The sequence below is a fragment of the Cetorhinus maximus genome, chromosome 14 (genome assembly GCF_964194155.1).
Source record: "Cetorhinus maximus chromosome 14, sCetMax3.hap1.1, whole genome shotgun sequence".
Taxonomy (NCBI): domain Eukaryota; kingdom Metazoa; phylum Chordata; class Chondrichthyes; order Lamniformes; family Cetorhinidae; genus Cetorhinus; species Cetorhinus maximus.
This window is the reverse complement of record NC_135892.1, coordinates 46944573-46966029: the sequence shown is the minus strand read 5'-3', so window position 1 is coordinate 46966029 and position 21457 is coordinate 46944573. Positions and strand designations below refer to the sequence as shown.

The 21457-nt window shown below is 41.5% G+C and overlaps 1 protein-coding gene across 1 annotated transcript in view; it reads right to left on the bottom strand.

The window, feature by feature from the left end:
* LOC144690122 (ribosomal protein S6 kinase alpha-2) overlaps positions 1–21457 on the bottom strand; it is a 435548-nt gene that overhangs the window by 233043 nt on the left and 181048 nt on the right. The window contains exon 2 of the mRNA XM_078557599.1: positions 9992–10108. Coding sequence (XP_078413725.1) covers positions 9992–10108 — 117 coding nt within the window. The remainder of the gene's footprint in view (positions 1–9991; positions 10109–21457) is intronic.

The following is a 21457-nucleotide window of genomic DNA, read 5'->3' as shown; positions in this document are numbered from 1 at the left end:
CTTTGAAACAAATAGTTCTGCTGTTGAACATTAAAAAATCTAAGCACCTGCTCCACTCCATTGATGGACAGGCAACTTACTTGGAAATGGAAATGAAATACTATTCTGCAGCTTTAAAAAATGCCAGCTACTTTTCAGTTTCAATGGACTCCATTGTTTACATTTTTCTGGGCTTATTTTGATAGCTGGGGCTAATATGAACAGTCTGGCTGAGTTTCAAAATCTCTAGAACCATTTATCTTAGCAAGGGGCTGAGTTCACATTTTCAATGACAATTTTAAGAGCTTATTAAATGATTATCCATCTTTGATGTAGTGAGCAGATAAGTGTTTGCTTTTACAACAGATTGACCACTAGAGGGGAATTACATTTTTTGAACTGCTTTTTTGGAAGAGTTCTTTCCAGTATGAAATGCCTTTGAATATGACAGCTCTGTTAGATTATTAGAAGTTATTTTTTTTTAAATGTCCATTTCAAAGACATCCTGAAGTTTGCCCATAGTGGATACTTTGTGAGTGGCCATGGTGGATACATGGGGTGGTGCATGGAGGGGGCATAAGGGTTATAAGGGATCATGCGGTTGCATGAGCTATACGAGGGGGAAAGGGACATATGAAGGGGCATGGAGGGGCATAGTGAATATGAGGGGCATGGAGGGGTCATGGGGAGTATAAGGGGGAATGGATGAGACATGGGGAGTGTAGGGAGGCATGGAGGGGTATGAGGCATATGAATGGGCATGGGGTAGCATGGGAGCATAAGAGGGCATGGGGGTATAGCGACATGGAGAATATGAGGGACATGGCCTGGGTTGCATGGGGATAAAAGGGGTTGTGCAGGGGACATGGGGGTGAGGGATGAAGGTTAGGGGGCTTAAGAACTATGTTGGAGAGCTGGGCTGATGTCCCAGCAAATGGAGGTGGACTTTCTAACTAGCCCGCCTTGGCACCCGCATTCCTCTAACACTGCCTCAGGATTCAGAAAACCTGAACTCTACCTGTCCATGGCTCCAAGAGATGAAGAAGTGGAAGTTATGTGCAGAGGCGATGGGCTCACATTTCCAAACTAGGGAAAAGGCCCAATTCACATTTCGCAAATCCAACATAAAAATATGATGTCTGCATATATATGAATGTTGCAGAAATCCTGAAGCTGTTGGCAGGTAACCTTCTCCAGAGGGTGTGCTGTTGAGGATATCATCCCTCCCCTGAAGATTGCAATCAATGGAAATCAATTGAATTCGCAAGAACTTCCACTATTATGCTGTTAGTCTCATGGCAAAGTTGAACAAGTTGGACCTTTGGCAGATGTAACTGGGTTTTTAAACAACTCAATTATTGCTAATTTCTCTCACTGGTCAGAAAAACTAATTTTATTTTTGCGGAACGTCAAATTCCTCCATAATGATGAATTCTACAATTTTGTTAAAAAAAAAGTCTTGTTTTTAAAATTTGTTTTTATTTTAGCTTGGGCCTTAATGACAGAAGTCTTATAGCAGTGGGTAGCATCTCTCCCTCTGAGCCAGAATCTCCAGGTTCACTCCAGGACTTGGTGACCACAGAAGGGATGTTCATAATGCGGCCAAACAAGTTGATTGTCAACCTGAAAATCCTTCCAACACACCTATGGCAGGGGGTAGGGTGGGAGAGACTCTTTGCCAGCCATGCTTGATGCAGAGTTGCAGCCCTCAAACTACAGCCTTTGGCTTTAGGCTCATGCCCTGTTCCAGGAAAAACAAGCTATGGAAAACAGACAAGCATTTGTCTGCCTCATGTGTCTTTAGATGCAGGATGTGTTCTAAGTCTTCTATCTTAATCTAATTGTTTATTTCACTATCTGAAAATTTAAATGAAAAGTGAAGGGTATGAAGTGCTTTTAACTTCCTGGTTTGCTGTTTACGAATACTTCAATGTGATTGGTTGCTTGCCTGCTTTTTGACATCATTGGTGCTGCATGCTATGACACCTGCCCCTTGATTTAGCACCAGGTTTAAACTGCCGCAGGGAAAGGAGAAAACCCCAGCAGAGAGATCACAAGTTCTTTGTGGGCCTCTTTCTTTGAGGTCAGTAGCAGGTGCAATTGTTTGGTCACTGATGGTAAAATCCAGACCCTTGTGTCCCATAATAGTAGTGGTATTAGGTTGATAACTGGAGATATGAACTCCAACAATTAAGGTGCAGCAGGCAAACTTCCAAAAGGTTGGCAGAACTGTACTTTTTGCACAGAATGCTGCCAATTTCCAGAGACAGTTGAGATTGCTGATTTCAGTCTTACACTGTCAATGAGAATTAGCTTTAAATAATGCTGTTGAGGAGATCTCACTCTCAGACTCAGTTTGATAGGCATATTAAGATGCAACTGGGTGCATATAGAAGATTACTGAAAGAGTAATAAATCAAAAGACTGAGAATAGGCAGACCTATTACAAAAGAAATAAAAATATATATGTGCAGGGTAATGGTGATGTAGTAATTGGGGGAGGTGAAAATGAGTGTTATAGAATTATCTTTAAATGCAGGTCTATTCTCATGGTAATGCTTCCTGAGACGAATTAAGCAGTAATGAATATGAAGACACCCACATGTTTGCTTTTTTGACATTTTTATTTGTGTAACAGGAGCTCATGATTCACAATTGTTATGAATTCAATTCTTTATGTCTGTGTGCACTATGTTAAATTTGCAGTCTATGAACATTGTGACGTTTAAAGTACAGGATGGTTCAATGCTGTTACAGTGGTTCCTGCCTAGTAACAAGGGTGAGACCCTCTGGGAATGTTTTGATAGGTCTCCCAGATCAATTCAAGGGTCAGTGAAGAGCAGTTCAAGGGTCAGCCAATTTGAGCTGGTCAGAGAGTCAGTTTGAGGTGGTCTGGTAGCCAAGAAGTGTCACGGACACAGGGATAGGATTAAGTCCTGTTAAGTTAAAAGAAGGGAGCAATGAAATAGGCTCTGAATTAAAGAAAAAGCTGCAATTAGCAGACTGACTTCATACTGTGGGCTGTGAGGCAAAGTTACCCATTTGGATCAGTGGTGTTCTGCTTGGCACAGCCATAGGTTTGAAAGTGTGTCTGTGAGCTAGTGTTGAGTCATTTGGGAATCCTGAGAGAAGAAATCTCGGATTGAAACCCTGCAAGGTGGGCTGTTGTTAAAGCTGTCCAAGTGGGAGAGATGTTTGGAGAGAATTCCAAGGCAGGGTCTTCAAAGGGGGAGATTGGAAACCCTCATGAGAAAGGCGAAGTTTCAGTGAGATTGGTTGACCCACAGTGGGACTAATGTCTGGGTGATCTCTTGAGTGATCTATGGACTCTGTCTTGTTGCATCTGTCATTTACTCTGTACTGTGGTGTGTTCGACCATAGTTTGTCTGTTAATTCACATGTGTCTCATACTTACCCTGAATGTTAGAGTATAAGATACATATTGTAAATTGTTTTATCTTTCTGAACTTTCATATAGTAAATGTTGTTTTGTTTGTCCAAAACCCATGGAATCTTGTAGCTTTACTCCAAAAGCAGATGTCTTGAATCTCGACCTTTAACTACTTTAAATAAAACGTTACAGGTCCCTGACCGGAACCTGCCCCCACTGACACCAGCACCCACCCACCCCCCAAAGCCCCATGTCATGGAGTCTGGCCATGGATCGCAAGATAAATTGGGGGCTCTTGAGGGATCTCAGATCTGCAGATACTTGCTGAGATTAAGATTTATAAGATTTCCAAGGTGAATTTTACTATACAGATTGTAAAGTATGATGTCTTTGTCAATTGCTGCAACTTTTCTGGAGAGGGAGGATGTATCCTTGAGTGATTTGTAACAATTAACCAAAGATAGGTTAATCACATTAACAGAAAAGTTGAGTTAGAATTAAAAGCAAGGGCTAAGAAAGCATAAATAATTGAGGTAATAGCACAGTATCAGGGATTGGAAGAAGCAAAAATGAATACAGATAACAATTCAGCTGAATTGGCTAGAATTCAGTTGCAGATGAAGCAACTGGAAAAAGAATGGAAATGCAAAAGCTTGAGCTCGAGTTTCAAAGGGAGAAAGAAATCAGACAGCATGAACTGGCTAGAGAAAAGCTTAGGTTACAGAGTGAAAGAGGGTCTAGTAGTTTGGATGAAGAATCAAGTCCCATTCCAAGCTTTGATATAACAAAGAATCTTGGCCAATTGCCTAAATTCACTGAAGACGGGGTTGAGAGATATTTTATCTAATTTGACAAGGCAGCTAACCAACTAAAGTGTTCAAAGAACACACGGACTCTCATTTTGCAAAGTGTGTTGGTTCAGAAGGCTATGGATGTCTATTCTAGTCTTTCAGAAGAACAATCTTCAGATTATGATATAGTTAAAGCTGCAGTACTTAATACTTACAAACTTGTCCCTGAAGCATATCAATCGACATTTCGGACTTTAAGGAAAAGACCGAATGAGACATTTATAGAATTTTCTAGGGAAAAAGAAATACTGTGGGACTGGTGGTTTTGACCCCTGAAGTTAGAACAAAATTTTGAGAATGTGAGGGGGCTAACAATAATGGAAGAATTCCAACCAGCATCCCAACACCTATTAGGTTACACCTGAAAGACTAAAAGATTTCTAAGGGATAAGAAGGCAGAAGCATTCACAACAATCTTCAGCCAACGGTGCTGAGTGGATGATCTATCTCAGCTTCCTCCAGAGGTCCCCAGCATCACAGACGCCAGTCTCAGCAAATTCGATTCACTCCATGTGTTACCAAGAAATGGCAGAAGGCAGTGGACACTGCAAAGGCAGTGGGCCCGGACAATATTCTGGCAATAGTACTGAAGAATTGTGCTCCAGAACTTGCTGCACCCTTAGCTAAGCTGTTCCAGTACAGCTACAACTCTTGCATCTACCCAGCAATGTGGAAAATTGACCATGTATGTCCTGTACACAAAAAGCAGGACAAATCCAACCCGGCTAATTACCGCTCCATCAGTCTACTCTCCATCAACAGTAAAGTGATGGAAGAGGTCATGAACAGTGCTTTCAAGAGGCATTTGCTTATCAATAATAGGTTCACTGCTGCTCAGTTTGGGTTCTGCCAGGGCCACTCAGCTCCTGACCACATTACAGCCTTGGTTTAAACATGGGCAAAAGAGTTGAACTCCAGAGGTGAGGTAAGAGTGACTGCCCTTGACATCAAGGCAGCATTTGACTGAGTGTGGCATACAGGTACCCTAGCAAAACTGGTATCAATGGGAATCGGGGGAAAACTCTTCGCTGGTTGAAGTCACACCTAGCACAAAGGAAGATGGTTGTGGTTGTTCGAGGCATTTTATCATGTTCTCAGGAGGTTCCAAAGTGTTTAACAGCCAATAAGTTATCTTTGAAGTGCAGTCATTGTTTATACTGGGGCCTAGTGAGTTAAATTATGAGGATAGGCTGCATAAACTTGGTTTGTATTCCTTTATATATAGCAGATTGCATGGTGATCTGATCAAGGTTTTTAAAATGTTAAAAGGATTTGATAGGGTGGATACAGAGAAACTATTCCCTCTGGTGGGGAAATCAAGAACAAAGAGATAAAATCTCAAAATCAGAGCTAAGCCTTTCAAGAGTGCAATCAGTAAGCCTTAGGGTTGCCAACCCCTCCAGTTGGCCGGGAGACTACCAGAATCGACATCTACCTCCCAGTGGCTATTGAAGGCAATCTTGGAGATTTTACATATATTTTAAGCAAATAACTTAATACAATGCACATACTTTGTACAGAAGTTCAACATTCATTGAAAAACAGTGATCTGATTACATACTTGGCAGTGTGATGACATAAAATGTAAATTGGTACAGATGCGCACACATACTTCTAAGCCACTGCTGGACCAACCAGTCATCAGTAGCAGCCACCAAGGAGGAGAAGAAACTACAATTCCTATCATAAGGCATTGCCATGCAGTGACATCATATCTGGCAAAGTGCCACCCAATCAAATTCAAACCATAAAAAGCCAGGAGGACTCCAGTTGCTGGGATTTTGGCAGGCTGCAATGGGATTGGTGGGGTTTGAATGTCATTGAGGGAGTGGGTGCAAGCAATGAGCATTAGCCCAAGAGCAGCTGGTGCAAGCAAGGGTTTGGATCATTTCACCTTCGATATTTTCATTAAAAACAGAGGTAGAGAGAGAAAAAACCTTTATTTTCTGCTCAATTTTAGCAGCTTTTAATATCCCTTTTTGAACATGACATCAGATCTTGCATTATGTTCATTAAAAGTGAGTAAAGCTTTTTTTATCTGTAAACATTAATCGTTAGTCAACCTGGCTGCAAATTCATCCCGTTTGCCTGATTAAAGTTGGCGTGTTTTCCTCTCTTGCACTCCCTTAGTACCCAGTTGTGCCAGGCTGCCGGCTTTCTGTGATGGCTTTCCACTGACATCTCCTAAAATATGTCCAGCCAGAGCTGACAACTCCAGCAAGCACTTATTTACACAAAAGGTAGTGGAAACCTGGAACTCTCTCTCCCACAAAATGCTGGGACAATTGGAGCTTTCAAAACTGAGATTGATAGATTGTTGTTAGGTAAGGGCATCAAGGAATATGGAGCAAAGGTCCAAAAATGGACTTCAGATACGAATCAGCATGGTCTAATTGAATGGTATGTCAGGCTTTATAGGTGAATGGCTTACTTCTGTTCCTATGTAACATTCTTGTTAGTGGGAAAGGTTGATTTATGAAAGACATTCTACACTTTAGGATTAATCTTCACTACTCACCTGAAATGAATTTGCATTAACACCTTCCCCAAAGTGGGTAGATAGGCTCTTATCAATTATGAAGTAATTAAATGTGGGAACAAAAGAGACTGATGGCCCATACATACATGGTTAATTTGTACACCATAAGTGGAATCTTGTGCCCTCCCCCATGGCGAGTTTGACATGTGGGACTTCCAGCTCCGGGTCCTGATCCTGGGGAAAGGCCCACCGGTGACCTGTCAAGTGCCTGACTGGCATGTAATACTGGCGAGCCAGGACTCCCGTCACCAACACAAGATTCCACCCCGTAAGGTCCTACAAACAGCAAATTAGGTAAGTAACCAAGCCATCTGCTTTTGGAATTGTTCCTTGAGAAAGGAATGTGATCTGGAACACTTGGAGGATTTCACTGTTCTTCTTCAAATGTGCCATGGGCCATTTACTCCACCTGAGAAAGCAAGTGGGGCTTAATTTAGCCACTCATCTGAAAGGTGGCATTATCAACACGGCAACACTCCCTCCACACTGCATTGGGTTACCAGCTGAGATTATGTGCTCAAGTCCTCATGTATGCTTGAACTCACAGCTCCTTGACTGAGGTGAGTGTACTGCCCAGCACACAATGCCTTTAGGGCTCATCTCTGTAAGTCAGACTTGGCACTGGATAATTTTCAATATGTCTTTTGGTCTGTGATAGGCCTAGTTATTGGAGTGGATAGCCTACCCCGCAGGGTTACCCTGGAGTTTCTGGAAATTAAATGTTAATCACCTGGATAGTGCTACAAGCAACTCATAAGAAAAATCGGCATTCAAAACTATGGAGTGGAATTATCCGGGCCACTGGGTGCCCCCCTACCCCTGGGTGCGCCCCCTACACCCCACCGCCCCCCAACGCCTCCAGTTAATTAACTGTTAATAGACTGGAGACGAGATTTCTGCCCCTCAGGGATAGGAAGTCCCTCCTCAGAGAGCTGCCAGACAATTAGAGACCAGCAGCTCTCCAGCACTTTGTGTCTGCAGCACTGGGTCATTTAGGTACGGTTGGGACCTTTTCTGGTGCCAAGCTAGCAGGCCTGGAAAGGCCAGGGTAAAACCTTAGGGGGCCCTCCAATGAGCCCAGGGGAACTGGGCTGCCGCTTGGCATAGTCCTCTCCCACCATTGGTTAAATCCTGGTGGCGGCAGAATGAGACCATTAAGTGGGCTTTAATTGTCCACTTAAGGGCCTCAATTGGGCCATGGAAGGTGGGCCACCCAACGCTACCCCCATTGCTGGTACAATTACCAGAAGTTGATGCGCAGGCCACCAACTGGATTGAACGAGTCCTCACGCCTTCAAACCCAGCATGGCAGGGGGATGTTTTTTCTCAACCTTCAAACACTTTTCTTTGTGATTCATGAAATATATTGGAGCTGGAAATTTTACATGGTGGGAGGTCATGTGATGAAACCATAGGGAATATTTCCAACCAGAATTGACAACAAACCTAAAGTGGAGTTGAAGGTGAGTAACAGGAGTAAAAGTTCTAAATTGGCGAAAGATAAACTTTACGAAGCTGAGAGGTGATCTGGCGAAAGTGGACTGGTTACAGCTACTTGAAGGGAAATCAGTGACAAACCAACAATTCAGAAGCGAGATTCTACAAGTACTGCCAAATCTAGAGCCTCCGGTTATCTAGAAGCATATAGGGTATGACAAAGCAGAAAAAGAAAGCTTATGACAGTCACAAAAAAAAAATTAGAAAGCTTAATGAAGTATAGAATATACATGGGTGAAGTAAAAAAGGAAATCAGGAAAGCAAAGAGAGGATATGAAAAAATATTGGCAGGTAAAATCAAGGAAAACCCAAAGATGTTTTATCAGTACATTAAGAGCAAGAGGATAACTAAGGAAAGGGTAGAGCCTATCAGGGAAGTACAAGGTACCTTACATGTTAATGCAGAAAATGAGGGCAGGGTTGTTAGTGAGTACTTTGTCTCTGTCTTCACTAACGAGAGGGATGACTCAGACATTCTAGTTAATAAGCAGGAGTATGAAATATTAGACACAATAAGCATAGTGAGAGAAGAAATAATGGAGGGACTGACATATGGAATGCTTTCCTTCATTGGATGAGGTATAGAATATAAAAGCAGGGATATAATGCTGGAACTGCATAGACATTGGTTAAGCCACAACTAGAGTTGCGTACAGTTCTGGTCACCACATTACAGGCAGGATGTAATGGCTCTGGAGACAGTACAGCGGAGATTTACAAGAATGTTGCTAGGGCTCTAAAATTGCAGCTATGAGGAGAGATTGGGTAGATTAGGATTGTTTTCTTAGGACAGAGGAGGCTGAGGGGTGGTTTGATTGAGGTGTACAAAATTACGAGGGGCCTAGATAAGGTAGACAGGAAAGACCTGTTTCCCTAACAGAGAGGTCAATTACCAGGAGGCACAGATTTGAGACGATTGATAGAAGGATTAGAGGGGATATTAGGAAAAACATTTTCACCCAGAGGGTGGTAGGTGTCTGGAGTGCACTGCCCAAATTGATGATTCAGGCAAAAACCCTCAACTCATTTAAAAGGTACCTGGATCTACACCCACAGTTCTATAACCTACAAGGCTACGGACCGAATGCTAGAAGATGGCATTAGAATAGGCAGCTAGTTTTTTCAGCCGGTGCAGACATGATGGGCTGAATGGCCTCTTTTTGTGCTGTAACTTTTCTATAGTTTCAATGATTTCTATGGTGAGTGCATGGAGACATTGTCGCCATCAGATCAGATGGCTGGTGGCTTTAGCCAAGCACCAGAGAACAGGGATAGTGAGAGCATGGCCAATTTTAATAAGGCACTATCAATATGCACATTTCTTCCTTTTTAGGTGCTCACTGCTAATGTGTAAGAAGACAGGAATTCACTTTTTCATTGAAACTGAAGGCCTTTGACCAATAAGTGGGAGAGTTTCCTGGTCAGCCATACTGCAGAAGGTAGTGACAAACCACCACTGTACTTTGTCAAGATAGTCATGGACCAATCCAATGTAAGCCCATGGATGCCAATGCCTTCTAAGGGCATGGTACCTGAAGGAGGAGGAGGAGGCGTATAGTTGAGTATTCAATGTGGAGAAGATTAGCAACATTCCAAATAAATAAAACCTGAATCAGATGCCAAAAAGGTATGTTTTTGTATGTAACATTTATGTGGGAAATATCTTAAGCCATTTAATTTTCAGTATAGTTTTTTAATAGAAAGAAAACCAAACAATTCTAGTAATTCACTTACTTTTCCATAGGATCCTTGACCCAGCACTTTAAGCAATTCAAACTGAGAGGGATCTGCTTTTTCAAAACCTTCCTTCACATGGTTGCTGATGTCTATTTCCTTTACGATACCCTCATCCTGGAGGGAAATAATTACACAGAAGATTACATTGGACAGAGACCGCATGCAAATGCAATAAACCACACATTCAGTACACAATACTTGTAACCAACATTGACCCATTGGACACTGGAGCAATGTTTTTCATATACGTGCTTGGGAATCAACTAGGTGCTATAGTAATTTTTCCTCTGCTTAAAGTACCTTACACTGTAAACTTTGGTTTTAAAGACACTAATTAAATTAAATTAACCAAAAATCATGTCCAGTAAATATTTATCAGTAAAAATTAAATGTTTGCTTGAAGATCAGTTTATATTGTCAATTTACATACAAGGATTCACAAGTGATTGTGACCTCAACCTTTTGATAGTTATAAACTAAACAAAGTTACATGATTGGCCACCTAGCAACCCATGAATGTAGTGAACAGCATCTATTGAGTTCACATGCTGCCTTAGGTTATGGAATTTTACAGGTTAGAATACATGGCACTTTCATACAGTGAGGGCTGTAAAATATTAGTATATTTTGTGAGTGGGTACTAGAAGTTGACAGTCAGAGTTCTATAAATTGGATCATACCTGAATTTGGGTGTAATTGACTGCAACACAGCTGCCTGATGAGGCCAGCACAGGATAACACCAAATTGATAACACAGAGTTCTCAAGAAGGGCCATACAGACTCAAAACATTATCTCTGTTTCTCTCTCCACGGATGCTGTCAGACCTGCTGAGTTTTTCCAGCATTTTCGGTTATTATAATGCCAAACTGGTTTCCCAGCTCATTACTGGCAATCATTGGACACCAACCATGGCCCCACAGGCAACTTGTTGGTCACAGGAGGACAGCAAATTGGCCTGTCTCCTGCTAGCTGAGCACCTAAGGTCAGTTTGGAGGGTGTTATGATCTCAGTAGAGACAGATAACTTTAAAAAGAGATATGAATTTCCCAGAGACTGATGGCAAAAAAATCACACAAGATTTCACATTTTAAGACTTCTACTGTAACAAACAAACAAAATTAACTCAAACTAAACATTACTTCATAAGCAACTAATACATCAAACTATGGAAGAGGTACTTCTCATTAACTAACACAATCAAAAATATATTACGCCACATTCCCAGTAGATATGTAGCCTTGTAGATTCAGTTCCAAACTGGCATTCCAGTTATCCCTGCCATATCAGGGTGAGTCTTCCAGTGTCCTTTGAAAGTCACTTCACTCAGTCTTCTGAATATCCCCAAACCGACTTCCAGCGGAAAGGCCCATTCCAGTGACTCCTGGGTACTTAAGCCTCCCCAAGTCCCATCTCTTCAAACAGAAAATCAGTTCTTCTTGGCATCTTGTGAAAGAACCTAGAATTAGGGGTCACTGTTTAAAAATAAGGGGTCGCCCATTTACAACAGAAATGGGGCAAAATCTTCTCACTCAGAGGGTTGTGAGTCTTTGGAAAGTTACCTGGATACTTTATTCCAGGAGGAGGTCACACCCTTAGGGTAGATTCTTGAGGCAGGTAAGGAGTGCAGAAGCTTCAGCCCTTGCAATTGTCCAGAAGGTTTGAGGTTTCTTCAGCTTGTTTGGATGAGAGTGGGCCTGCAGGGTAGATGAGCTAACTAGCTATGGCACCATGGTACAGGAAGCCATTTAAGCAGGGGGAGTTACAAGGAATGTACTGGTAGTAAGGGACAGTATAGGCAGAGGGATTGACACCGTTCTATACAGCAAAGAGCGGGGGTCCAGACAGCTATATCACTTGCCCGTTGCCAGGGTTCGGGACACCTGCTCAGGGGTGGAGAGGAACTTGCAGTGGGAAGGGGATGACCCAGTCATCGTGGTCCATGTTGGTACGAATGACATAGGCAGGACAAAGGTTTTGCTTATTCAGGTTGAGGAACTTGGCACCAAGTTAAGAAGCAGAACCTCAAAGGTGATAATCTCTGGATTATTACCTGAGCCATGTGCAAATTGGTAAGGGCAAATAAGATTAGGAGGTGAATGTGTGGCTCAAAGCCTGGTGTGGGAGAAGCAGGTTCTGGTTCATGGAGCACTGGCACCAACACTGGGGAAAGTGGGATCAGTACCGTTGGGACAGTCTAACCTGAACCATGCTGGGACTGGTTTTCTTTCGAGCCACATAACTAGGGAAGCAGAGAGGGTTTAAACCTAAGTAGTGGGGGCAAGATGTACAAATTTGGGAAGATGTGGTAAATCAAAGAGTAGAGAAAAGGCAAAAGGAAAAAGTATTATTCCTGGAAATGAAAAACAGACCATGACAGGAAGAGGATAAATCCAGCAATATATCAACAGGACAGACTAAAGGTTATAAAAAGAGCAAAAGGATAAAACTAAAGGTTCTGTATTTGAATGTACAAAGCATTGGAAGCAAAACATTTGAACTGAGAGTTCACATAGAAATAAATAATTATGATTTGATAGCCATTACAGAGACATGGCTGCAGGGCGACATGGATTGGGACCTGAATATTAGAGGGTAATGGGACATTTAGGAAGGACAGGAAATGAGGAAAAAAGTGGAAGGGTGGCTCTGTCAGTTAATGATGGTATTAGCACAATAGAGATGGATGACCTAAATTCAGGAAACCAGAATGTGGAAATGGTTTGGGTGGAGATGTGAAATGATAAAGGCAAGTCTTCACTTGTATGAGTTGTGCACAGGCCCCATAATAGTAATCACATGGTAAAATGGAGCATAAAGGGATAAATAAAGGGAGCTTGTCAAAAAGTCACAGTGATAATCATGGGAGATTTTAATCTACATCTAGACTGGAAAAGTCAGATGGGCAAAGGTAGTCTAGATGAGTTCATAGAATGTTTCCGGGATTGTTTCTAAGAACAGCATGTTCTGGAGCCAACCAGAGAGCAGGCTGTAATAGACCTGGTATTGTGCAATAAGATGGGATTAATTATTGACCTCATTGTGAAGGTGCTCCTAGGTAGCAGCAATCATAATATGATTGAAATTTACATTCAGTTTGAGGGAGAGATTCCGAGACTATGGTTTTAAACTTAAATAAGGGCAATTGTAAAGGCATGAAACCAAAACTGGCTAAAGTGATTTGACAAATTATGTTAAGGGATAGGTCAATAGAGATGTAGTGGCAAACATTAAAGGGGATATTTCAGAATACACAGAATAGATACATTCCAATGAGTAAGAAAAAGTCTAAGGGATGGGCACACCATCTGTAGTTAATTAGAAAGGTTAAAGATAGTATCAAACTTAAAGAAAAAGTATATAACTGTGCAAAGATAGGTGGAAGGTCAGAGATTGGACAGAATATAAAGAACAGCAAAGGATGACAAAATGATTAATAAGGAAGGAAAAATTACAGTATGAGAGAAAGCTAGCCAGAAGTATAAAAATAGATAGTAAGAGTTTCTATAAATATTTTAAAAAGAAATTAGTTAACACAGTGAGTGTTGGTCCCATGGAAAGTAAGCCTGGAGAATTGATGCTGGAAAACGAGGAAATGGCAGACGAATTAAACAGGTATTTTGCATCAGTTTTCACTATAGAGCATACAAGAAACATGCCAGAAGCAGCTATAAATCAGGAAATGGAAGGTAGGGAAAAACTCAGGAAAATTACAATCACCAGAGAAGTGGTACTGAGTAAATTGTTGGAGCTGCGGGCTAACAAGTGCCTGGGTCCTGATGGACTTCATCCTAGGGTCTTAAAAGAAGTGGCTAGTGAGATAGTTGATGCATTGGTTTTAATTTTCTGAAACTCCCTAGATTCAGGGAAGGTCCGATTAGATTGGAAGATAGCAAATGCAACTCCATTATTCAAAAGGGGAAGGAGGCAGAAAGCGGGAAACCACAGGCCAGTTCACTTAACATCTGTCATAGAGGAAAATGTTAGAAGCTATTATTAAAGAAGCTATAGCATGGCACTTGGATAAGTTTAAGGTAATCAGGCAGAGTCAACATGGTTTTGTGAAAGGGAAATCATGTTTAACCAACTTATTGGAGTTCTTTGAGGGAGTAACATGTGCTGCCAGTGGATGTACTGTACTTAGATTTTCAGAAAGCATTTGATAAAGTGCGAGATCAAAGGCTATTAAGGAAAATAAAAGTTCATGGTATGGGAGTAACATATTGGCATGGATAGAAGATTGGCTGGCAAACAGGAAGCAGAGAGTAGGCATAAATGGGTCTTTTTTTTAGGTTGGCAAGATATAATGAGTTGTGTGCCACAGGGGTCAGTGCTGGGACCTCAACTGTTTACAATTTATATAAATGACTTGGATGAAAGGATGGATGGGATGGTTGCCAAATTTGCTGATGACACAAAGATAGGTAGGAAAGTAAGTTGTGGAGAGGATTTAAGGAGGCTACAAAAAGACATAAATAGGTTAATTGAGTAGGCAAGGATCTGGCAAATGGAGTATAATGCAGGAAAATGCGAAATTGTCCATTTTGGCAGAAAGAATAAAAGAGAAGCATGTTATCTAAATGGTGAGAGATTTCAGAGCTCTGAGATGCAGAAGGATCTGGGTGCCTTAGTGCATGAATCGCAAAAGGCTAGTATGCAGGTACAGCAAGTAATTAGGAAAGCTAATAGAATGTTATCATCTATTGCAAGGGGAAATGAGTACAAAAGTAGGGAGATTATATTTCAGTTATACAAAGCACTAGTGAGACCACATCTGGAGTAATGTGTACAGTATTGGTCACCTTATTTAAGGAAGGATATAAATGCATACGACGCAATTCAGAGAAGGTTTCCAGACTAATAACTGGAATGGGCGGGCTGTCTTATGAAGGAAGATTGGACAGGCTAGGCTTATATCTGCTGGGGTTTAGAAGAGTAAGAGGCAATTTGATTGAAACACATAAGATCCTGAGGGGTCTTGAAAGGGTGGATTTGGAGAGGATGTTTCCTCATGAGGAAGAAAGTAGAACTAGGGGTCACTGTTTAAAAAAGGGATTGCCCATTTAAAACGGAGATTAAGCGAAATTTTTCTCTCAGAGGGTCGTGAGTCTTTGAAACTCTCTTCCTGAAAAGGTGGTAGAAGCAGAGTGTTGGAATATTTTTAAGGCAGAGGGGGATACATTCTTGGTAATCAAGGGGGTGATAGGTAATCGGGGGTAGGTGGGATGCAGATTTGAGGTTACTATCAGATCAGCCATGATTTTATTAAATGGTGGAGCAGGCTTAAGGTGCCGAATGGCCTACTCCTGCTACCTGTTCGTATGACAGCTCCCTTTTACAGGTGCATTTGACAGTTTCTCTTGACACTTTTGGAGGTCCACTTGACAGGTCCTCTGGAAAGTTTTGACAGTTGATTTTGAACAGGTCTCCTTGATAGGTCCTACTGACTCTTTTGACAGGTCTTCTTGACATTTGCTTTCGACAGTTTTGACACTTTATTTTAACAGGACTGTTGACAATTCCATTGAGCTTGACAGTTAATGAGGTTATGCACTTTTTTACATTCATTTCTGCCTACTTTTAACAATTTTGAAGGCACCTGACCTGCCTCAAAGGCGTCCTGGGACCATATCCAAATAGGTACCTTACCTCTCCAAAGGGGTATTCTGGCTATCCAAATGAATCCACAAAGTTCAAACCTGTTCTGTCAAGGTCTACTGTGCACACTTTCGGGTTTCACATTCACAGGATACAAAAATCTGGCATCAGTAGTGGCAACTGATGATTTAAATGGCCAGCTGCCTCCGTGAATCGCTCATATGTGAAACACAAACCAACTCCATTCATGCCCCCACGAAAATTGAGGGGCCATGTTCGGGGGTGGGACTAATGAGCTCTCTTGTGGCAAAAATCCAGGCCATAGCTGTTTACATGCATGGCATTGGACAACATTACCTTTGTCATTTTAAGTTATTTTTTAATACTCAATGTGGTGATCCCACAAACCTACATTCATGGGGAATAGAGATTGATAAGTGGTGGGGTGAGGGAGAGCAGTTATCCCAGGGATAACATTTGAGAAAATCACATGGGCCAGAATATTACTGTCAGCATGCAGAGGCGGGCCCGACACGCTGATGCACAAAATGACGCAAGATGATGTCAGGCATGCGTCCCGACGTCATTGCGCGTCATTCCGATATTGCGTTCGGCGGTAGCGTGCCGAACTGTCAAATACCTATTAAGGCCATTAAGAACATCATTAACATTATTAACAATGCTGCCCGTCCAACCTTAAGGTTGGCGGCCAGGCGAACGGCCCAAACGGCCTTCACGTTTTCCAGGAAACCTCATCCATGGGTGGGATGAAGTTTCCAGAAGGTTTTATAAAATTAATAAATAAATTTGGTGAATTTGACAACATGTCCCAGCTCATGTGACACAGTCACATGAGGGGACATGTTTAAATAATTTTTTACTTGAATTTTAAAAAACATTTATTGCCCTTCAATCTCCCTGAGTCAGCTCCATGCCTCAGGGAGATTGCTATGCCCTTTCACGCACATGGGCGAAAGAGCGCAGGCCCCAGCTCTCCCTCCTACCCCCGCTCACACAGGTAGTGCTGAGCGCTACCGGCAGCGCGTTATGCTGGACGGGCCTTAATTGGCCCGCCCACATAAAATGGCGGTGTGTGGGCGGTGATCGGCTCTGCACCAGCCCCCACCCGCTCCCCAGCCTACCCGACATAGGTAAGATGCAGCCTATGCATCTATTTGTGGATTAGTTTTTCTCTCCTTCCATTTTTCTGCCCTTTCTCCAATCTCCAATTGCTAACACATAGGCGAGATTTTGCTGCAACTCTTTCGAGTTATCAACAGATCGCATGTAAATCTTTCAAGTACATTCACAGTTCTTGGTTTCCGGGAGTGGGACATGAACCCACAACCTTCTGATTCAAAGGTGAGGGTGCTATGAACTAAGCCACAGCTGACACCTCTAGATTTTGCTGTAGCAGGACATCTAATGGCAACTGCCTAATGGTCGGGGTCTAGGACCTGAGCGAGCAGGGCAATTAGCTGTGTATTTCCTTTAACCTATCAGATCAAAGGATTGTGAACTTAAAAGCACAAGTACTGAGAAGGGAGAATAAATTTAGAGTGTGTGAACTCAGTATCAAAACAGGTACAGAACGCAATAGAAGGTTTGGATTAAGAGAGGAAAAAGATAAAAAGTTAAAAAAATCTTTAAAAAATTAAATTTCCCATATTTAAAATCTCCAACAATTACTACCAGAAGGAATGCGATTCCACACTTGTAATAGTTAATTTTCTGTGCTAGAAAGATTGACTGGCAGTAATTAACACATCACATTGTTAAACGGGTTCTTAGATTGAAATTACAAAGTTATTGTGGTGAGTTTAGATCGTAGCTAATGCATAAATGCAGCAACTTCATCACATTCAATTCATTTCAATGGTGAAGCACTCAGGGAAGTGCAATTTTCACAAAGCTAATAGCAGAATGCTGCAAATAGGGCAGCAACTGTCGGGTATATGCAATTAACTGTGCATCCGCCCTAGCCAGAAGTTGCTATACCATTTGCACCTAATAACAGTGAGCGTCATTAGCCTCAACGTTATTTTGGGAGTAAAATCTGGCCATATAAACCAGAGCACATCTCTTTGTTATGTTTATGTCGCTAACACAAAGATTAAAAGGACAGGCAAATTTAAAGGTGCCATATGTGTGATGTATGCATGAGATGATTTCTGAGCTGAAATTAGAAAAAAAAACCTCAATTTATAAAGCCTATTGCATTTTCTTGTACCAAAGGCACCTGTGTATTATCAGTTTCCAACTTTGCTTTGCTTCATTATGAAGCCATTTAATTTAGCTTATAAGAGCATAAGAAATAGTACAGGTAGTAGGCTATTCAGCCATTCAAGCCTGCCCTATTATTTAATACTATCATGGCAAAAATTGGACTTCAAATCCACCTTCCTGCACTAACCTATTGGCCTCTGTCTTGAATATGTTCAATGATTGAGCACCCACTGCCTACTTGGATAGAGAATTTCAAAGATCCTTTGAGTGAAAAGTTTTCTCCTCATCTCAGTCCTAAATGGCCAACCTCTTATTCTGAGATTGTGACTCCTAGTTCTAGGCTTCGGAGTCAGGGGAGACATCCTTCCAGCATCTACCCTAACAAGCCTTTAAAAGTTCGATATAGTTAAGTGAGGTCATCTCTCATTCTTCTAAATTCCAAGGAACATTGCCCAATTGTATTCAATCTCTGTTTGGACAATCCCCTCATCCCAGCAATCATCCTAGTAAATCTTCACTCCCTCCAAGGCAAGCATATCCTTCCTTTGGTAAGGAGGCCGAAACTATATGTATTACTCCAGCTGCAGTCTCACCAAGAGAATTGCAATAAGAGCTCTTCACTAATATACTCTAACCCCTTTGCCATAAAAGCTAACACACCAAATGTTTTCCTAATTGCTTGCTGTCCTGTATGTTAACTTTCTGTGACTCATATACAATGACACCCAGTTTTCCTCCTGAATACCATTCCCCAGCTTCTCAACATTTAAAAAATATTCTACTTCTCTATTTTTCCTATCAAAGTGGATAACTTCACACTTCTTCATATTGTATTCCATGTGCGATGTTCTTACCCATTCATTCAACCTGTCTTTGCACATTTACAGCTTCTTTTGCATCCTCCTCACCATTTACTGACATTGTATCAACAGCAAACTTGGACACATTATATTCTGTCCCTCATCAAAATCATTGATAAAAATATTGTAAATAGCTGAGACCCAAGTACTGATCCTTGTGGTACCCCACCAATTATAGCCTGAAGCTCAAAAGTAATCTGTTTATTCCTACACTTTGCTTCCTATCCATTAACCCAATTCTCAATCCATGTTAATATAACCCATGACCTCTAATCTAATAGCCTTTTGTATGACACCCTATCAAATGATTTTTGAAGATCCAAATACATTACATCCACTGGTTCCCCTTTATTTACACTATTCATCACGACCACAAAAAAACTAGTAGATTTGTCAAACATGATTTCCCTTTCATAAATCCATGGAGACTCTTCCCAATCATGTTGTTATTTTCTAAGCATACTTACCACACTGCAAAAATAGATTCCAGCATTTTCCCTACAATTGACATCAGGCTAATTGATCTATAGGTCCCTCTTTGTGCTCTCCCTCCTTTCTTGAATAATAATAGGGTTACATTTGCTACCTTCCAATCATTGAACCATAGTATCTAGGGATTTCTAGAAGATCAAAACTAATGCATCCACTATCTTTGTAGCCACCTCTTTTAAAACTCTAGGATATAGGGCACCAGGTCTAGGGGCTTTTTCAACTTTAAATCCCATTAATTTGCCTAGCACTATTCCTTTACTCATAAAATTCCTGCAATCCTCATTTCCACTTGACCTTTTGTTCCCCACTGTTTCTGTGATGTATTCTTTGTCTTCTACAATGAAGACAGATACATAGCATTTGTTCAATGTCTCTGCCATTTCCTTATTCCTCATTACAATTTCCCCTATCTCTGCCTGTAAGGGATCTATGTTTACTTTCACTTATCTCTTACTCTATATACTTATAAAAATGTTTACATTAATTTGCTAATTAACATTCATATCCTATTTTTCTCTCTTCATCAATATTTTGGTCATCCTTTAACTCAAGGACTATCAACTCTTCAGTTTTACAACCTGACTGAGGAAACTACTCTTGAGGTTGATGCATCCCAAAAAGGACTTGGAGCATGCCTTCTCCAGAAAGGGAAGTCTACTGCTTTTGCCTCCAAGAGTCTTTTCACTGCCCACGCTGATTATTTAAATAAAGAATGAGAAACTTTAGCACTGGTATTCAGCATCCAGCAGTTCCACACTTACTTGTTTGGAAAGAGGTTTGTCGTGAAAACTGACCGTAAGCTGCATAAAATGATCTGGCAAAAACCCCTAACTTGTGCACCACCAAGATTATAGCGCCTACTGGTCAAAATACAGGGCTATGATTTTGACATACACTAGCAGCTGGATAATTTCACAGACACATCCCACACTCTCAAGGCATCTACCTAACCCGTCAAAAACTTCAGACACTTCGCTAGATCTGCAAGTAGGTTTTGTAGACATTGAAATAGAAATGTTTTGTAGTTGACCTTATGCATTTTGGTGAATCTAATTACCAAGCATTGTAGCAGGAAATTTGCAATGATCCTGTAACACAGCAACCATGGAAGACAGTGATTGGCAGATGACCAGAGTCCTTCCAAGTTGTTCCAGAGGCTGCAAGACCATTTTGGTCCTATAGAGATAAACTCGGAAAATCTCAAAGAGTCATCTTTAAGGGAAAGCAAGTCATTATTGCAGGGTCCATGCAACCTGATATCCTCCAACAGTTGCAGCAGGCACACATGGGAATTGTTCAAACTAGGAGATTGGCCAGAGAGGTGGCATATTGGCCAGGATTTCACCAAGAGATCAAAAGGGCTGTGAGGAAATGCGGAGAATGTCAAACCTTAATGCCTAGGAACCAGAATTAACCATTATTGCCTCACGAGGTTCCCATACATCCATGGACTAGACTCACACTGACCTCATCAGTGTCCATGGAGATGACTTCTTGGTTGTGAAGGATTACTTTCTAAATTTCCCATTATCCATCAATTACACAAAATACATCGGGCACAATTTTCCGACCCCGCCTGCCGTCAGGATCATCTGGTCCCACCGAACGTCAATGAGCTTTTGGCTGGGCCGCCAAATCTCCCATGGCGGGTCCCACCATGACAGGGCCAGAAAATCCTGGCCACCTAGTGCAACCATTGCAGACACATTTAACTTCGATCTTCAGTCTATTCGGGGAACTGACAATGGACAGCAATATGCTGGATGACCCTTTAAGGTGATGTGTGAGAAGTAGGGAGTCAACCATACATTCCACTTCATCATCGCATTGCCCCAGATCCAACGGAATGCCAGATTGTATGGCTCAAATTGTAAAATCCTTAATCATGCAGTACTATCAAACAAAATATGATCCACATGTAGTCATGTTGCATCTTAGAGTGACACTGCTAAAAGCTACTTTTCCCTCATCTGTAGAATCACTATTCAGCAAACAAGTGCGGACAACCTTCCCCAATCATCACTCATCGACACTCCCAGGAGTATGTGATGCCTTGTTCGAGTAACAGGGAAGATGAAAGATGCCCACAGCTGGCATGTGGGTAACGAATTACCCAACCTGAATGTCAGAAAAAAAGTTTGAGTACAACACCCAACAGATGGTACATGGAATCTAGCAGAAATCATCAGCATATGCCGAGAACTAAGATGGTATCAAGTGTGTACACCAAATGGTATGACAATGCAATGAAATGGATACCAAATCAGAATACCATACCCAGAAACATC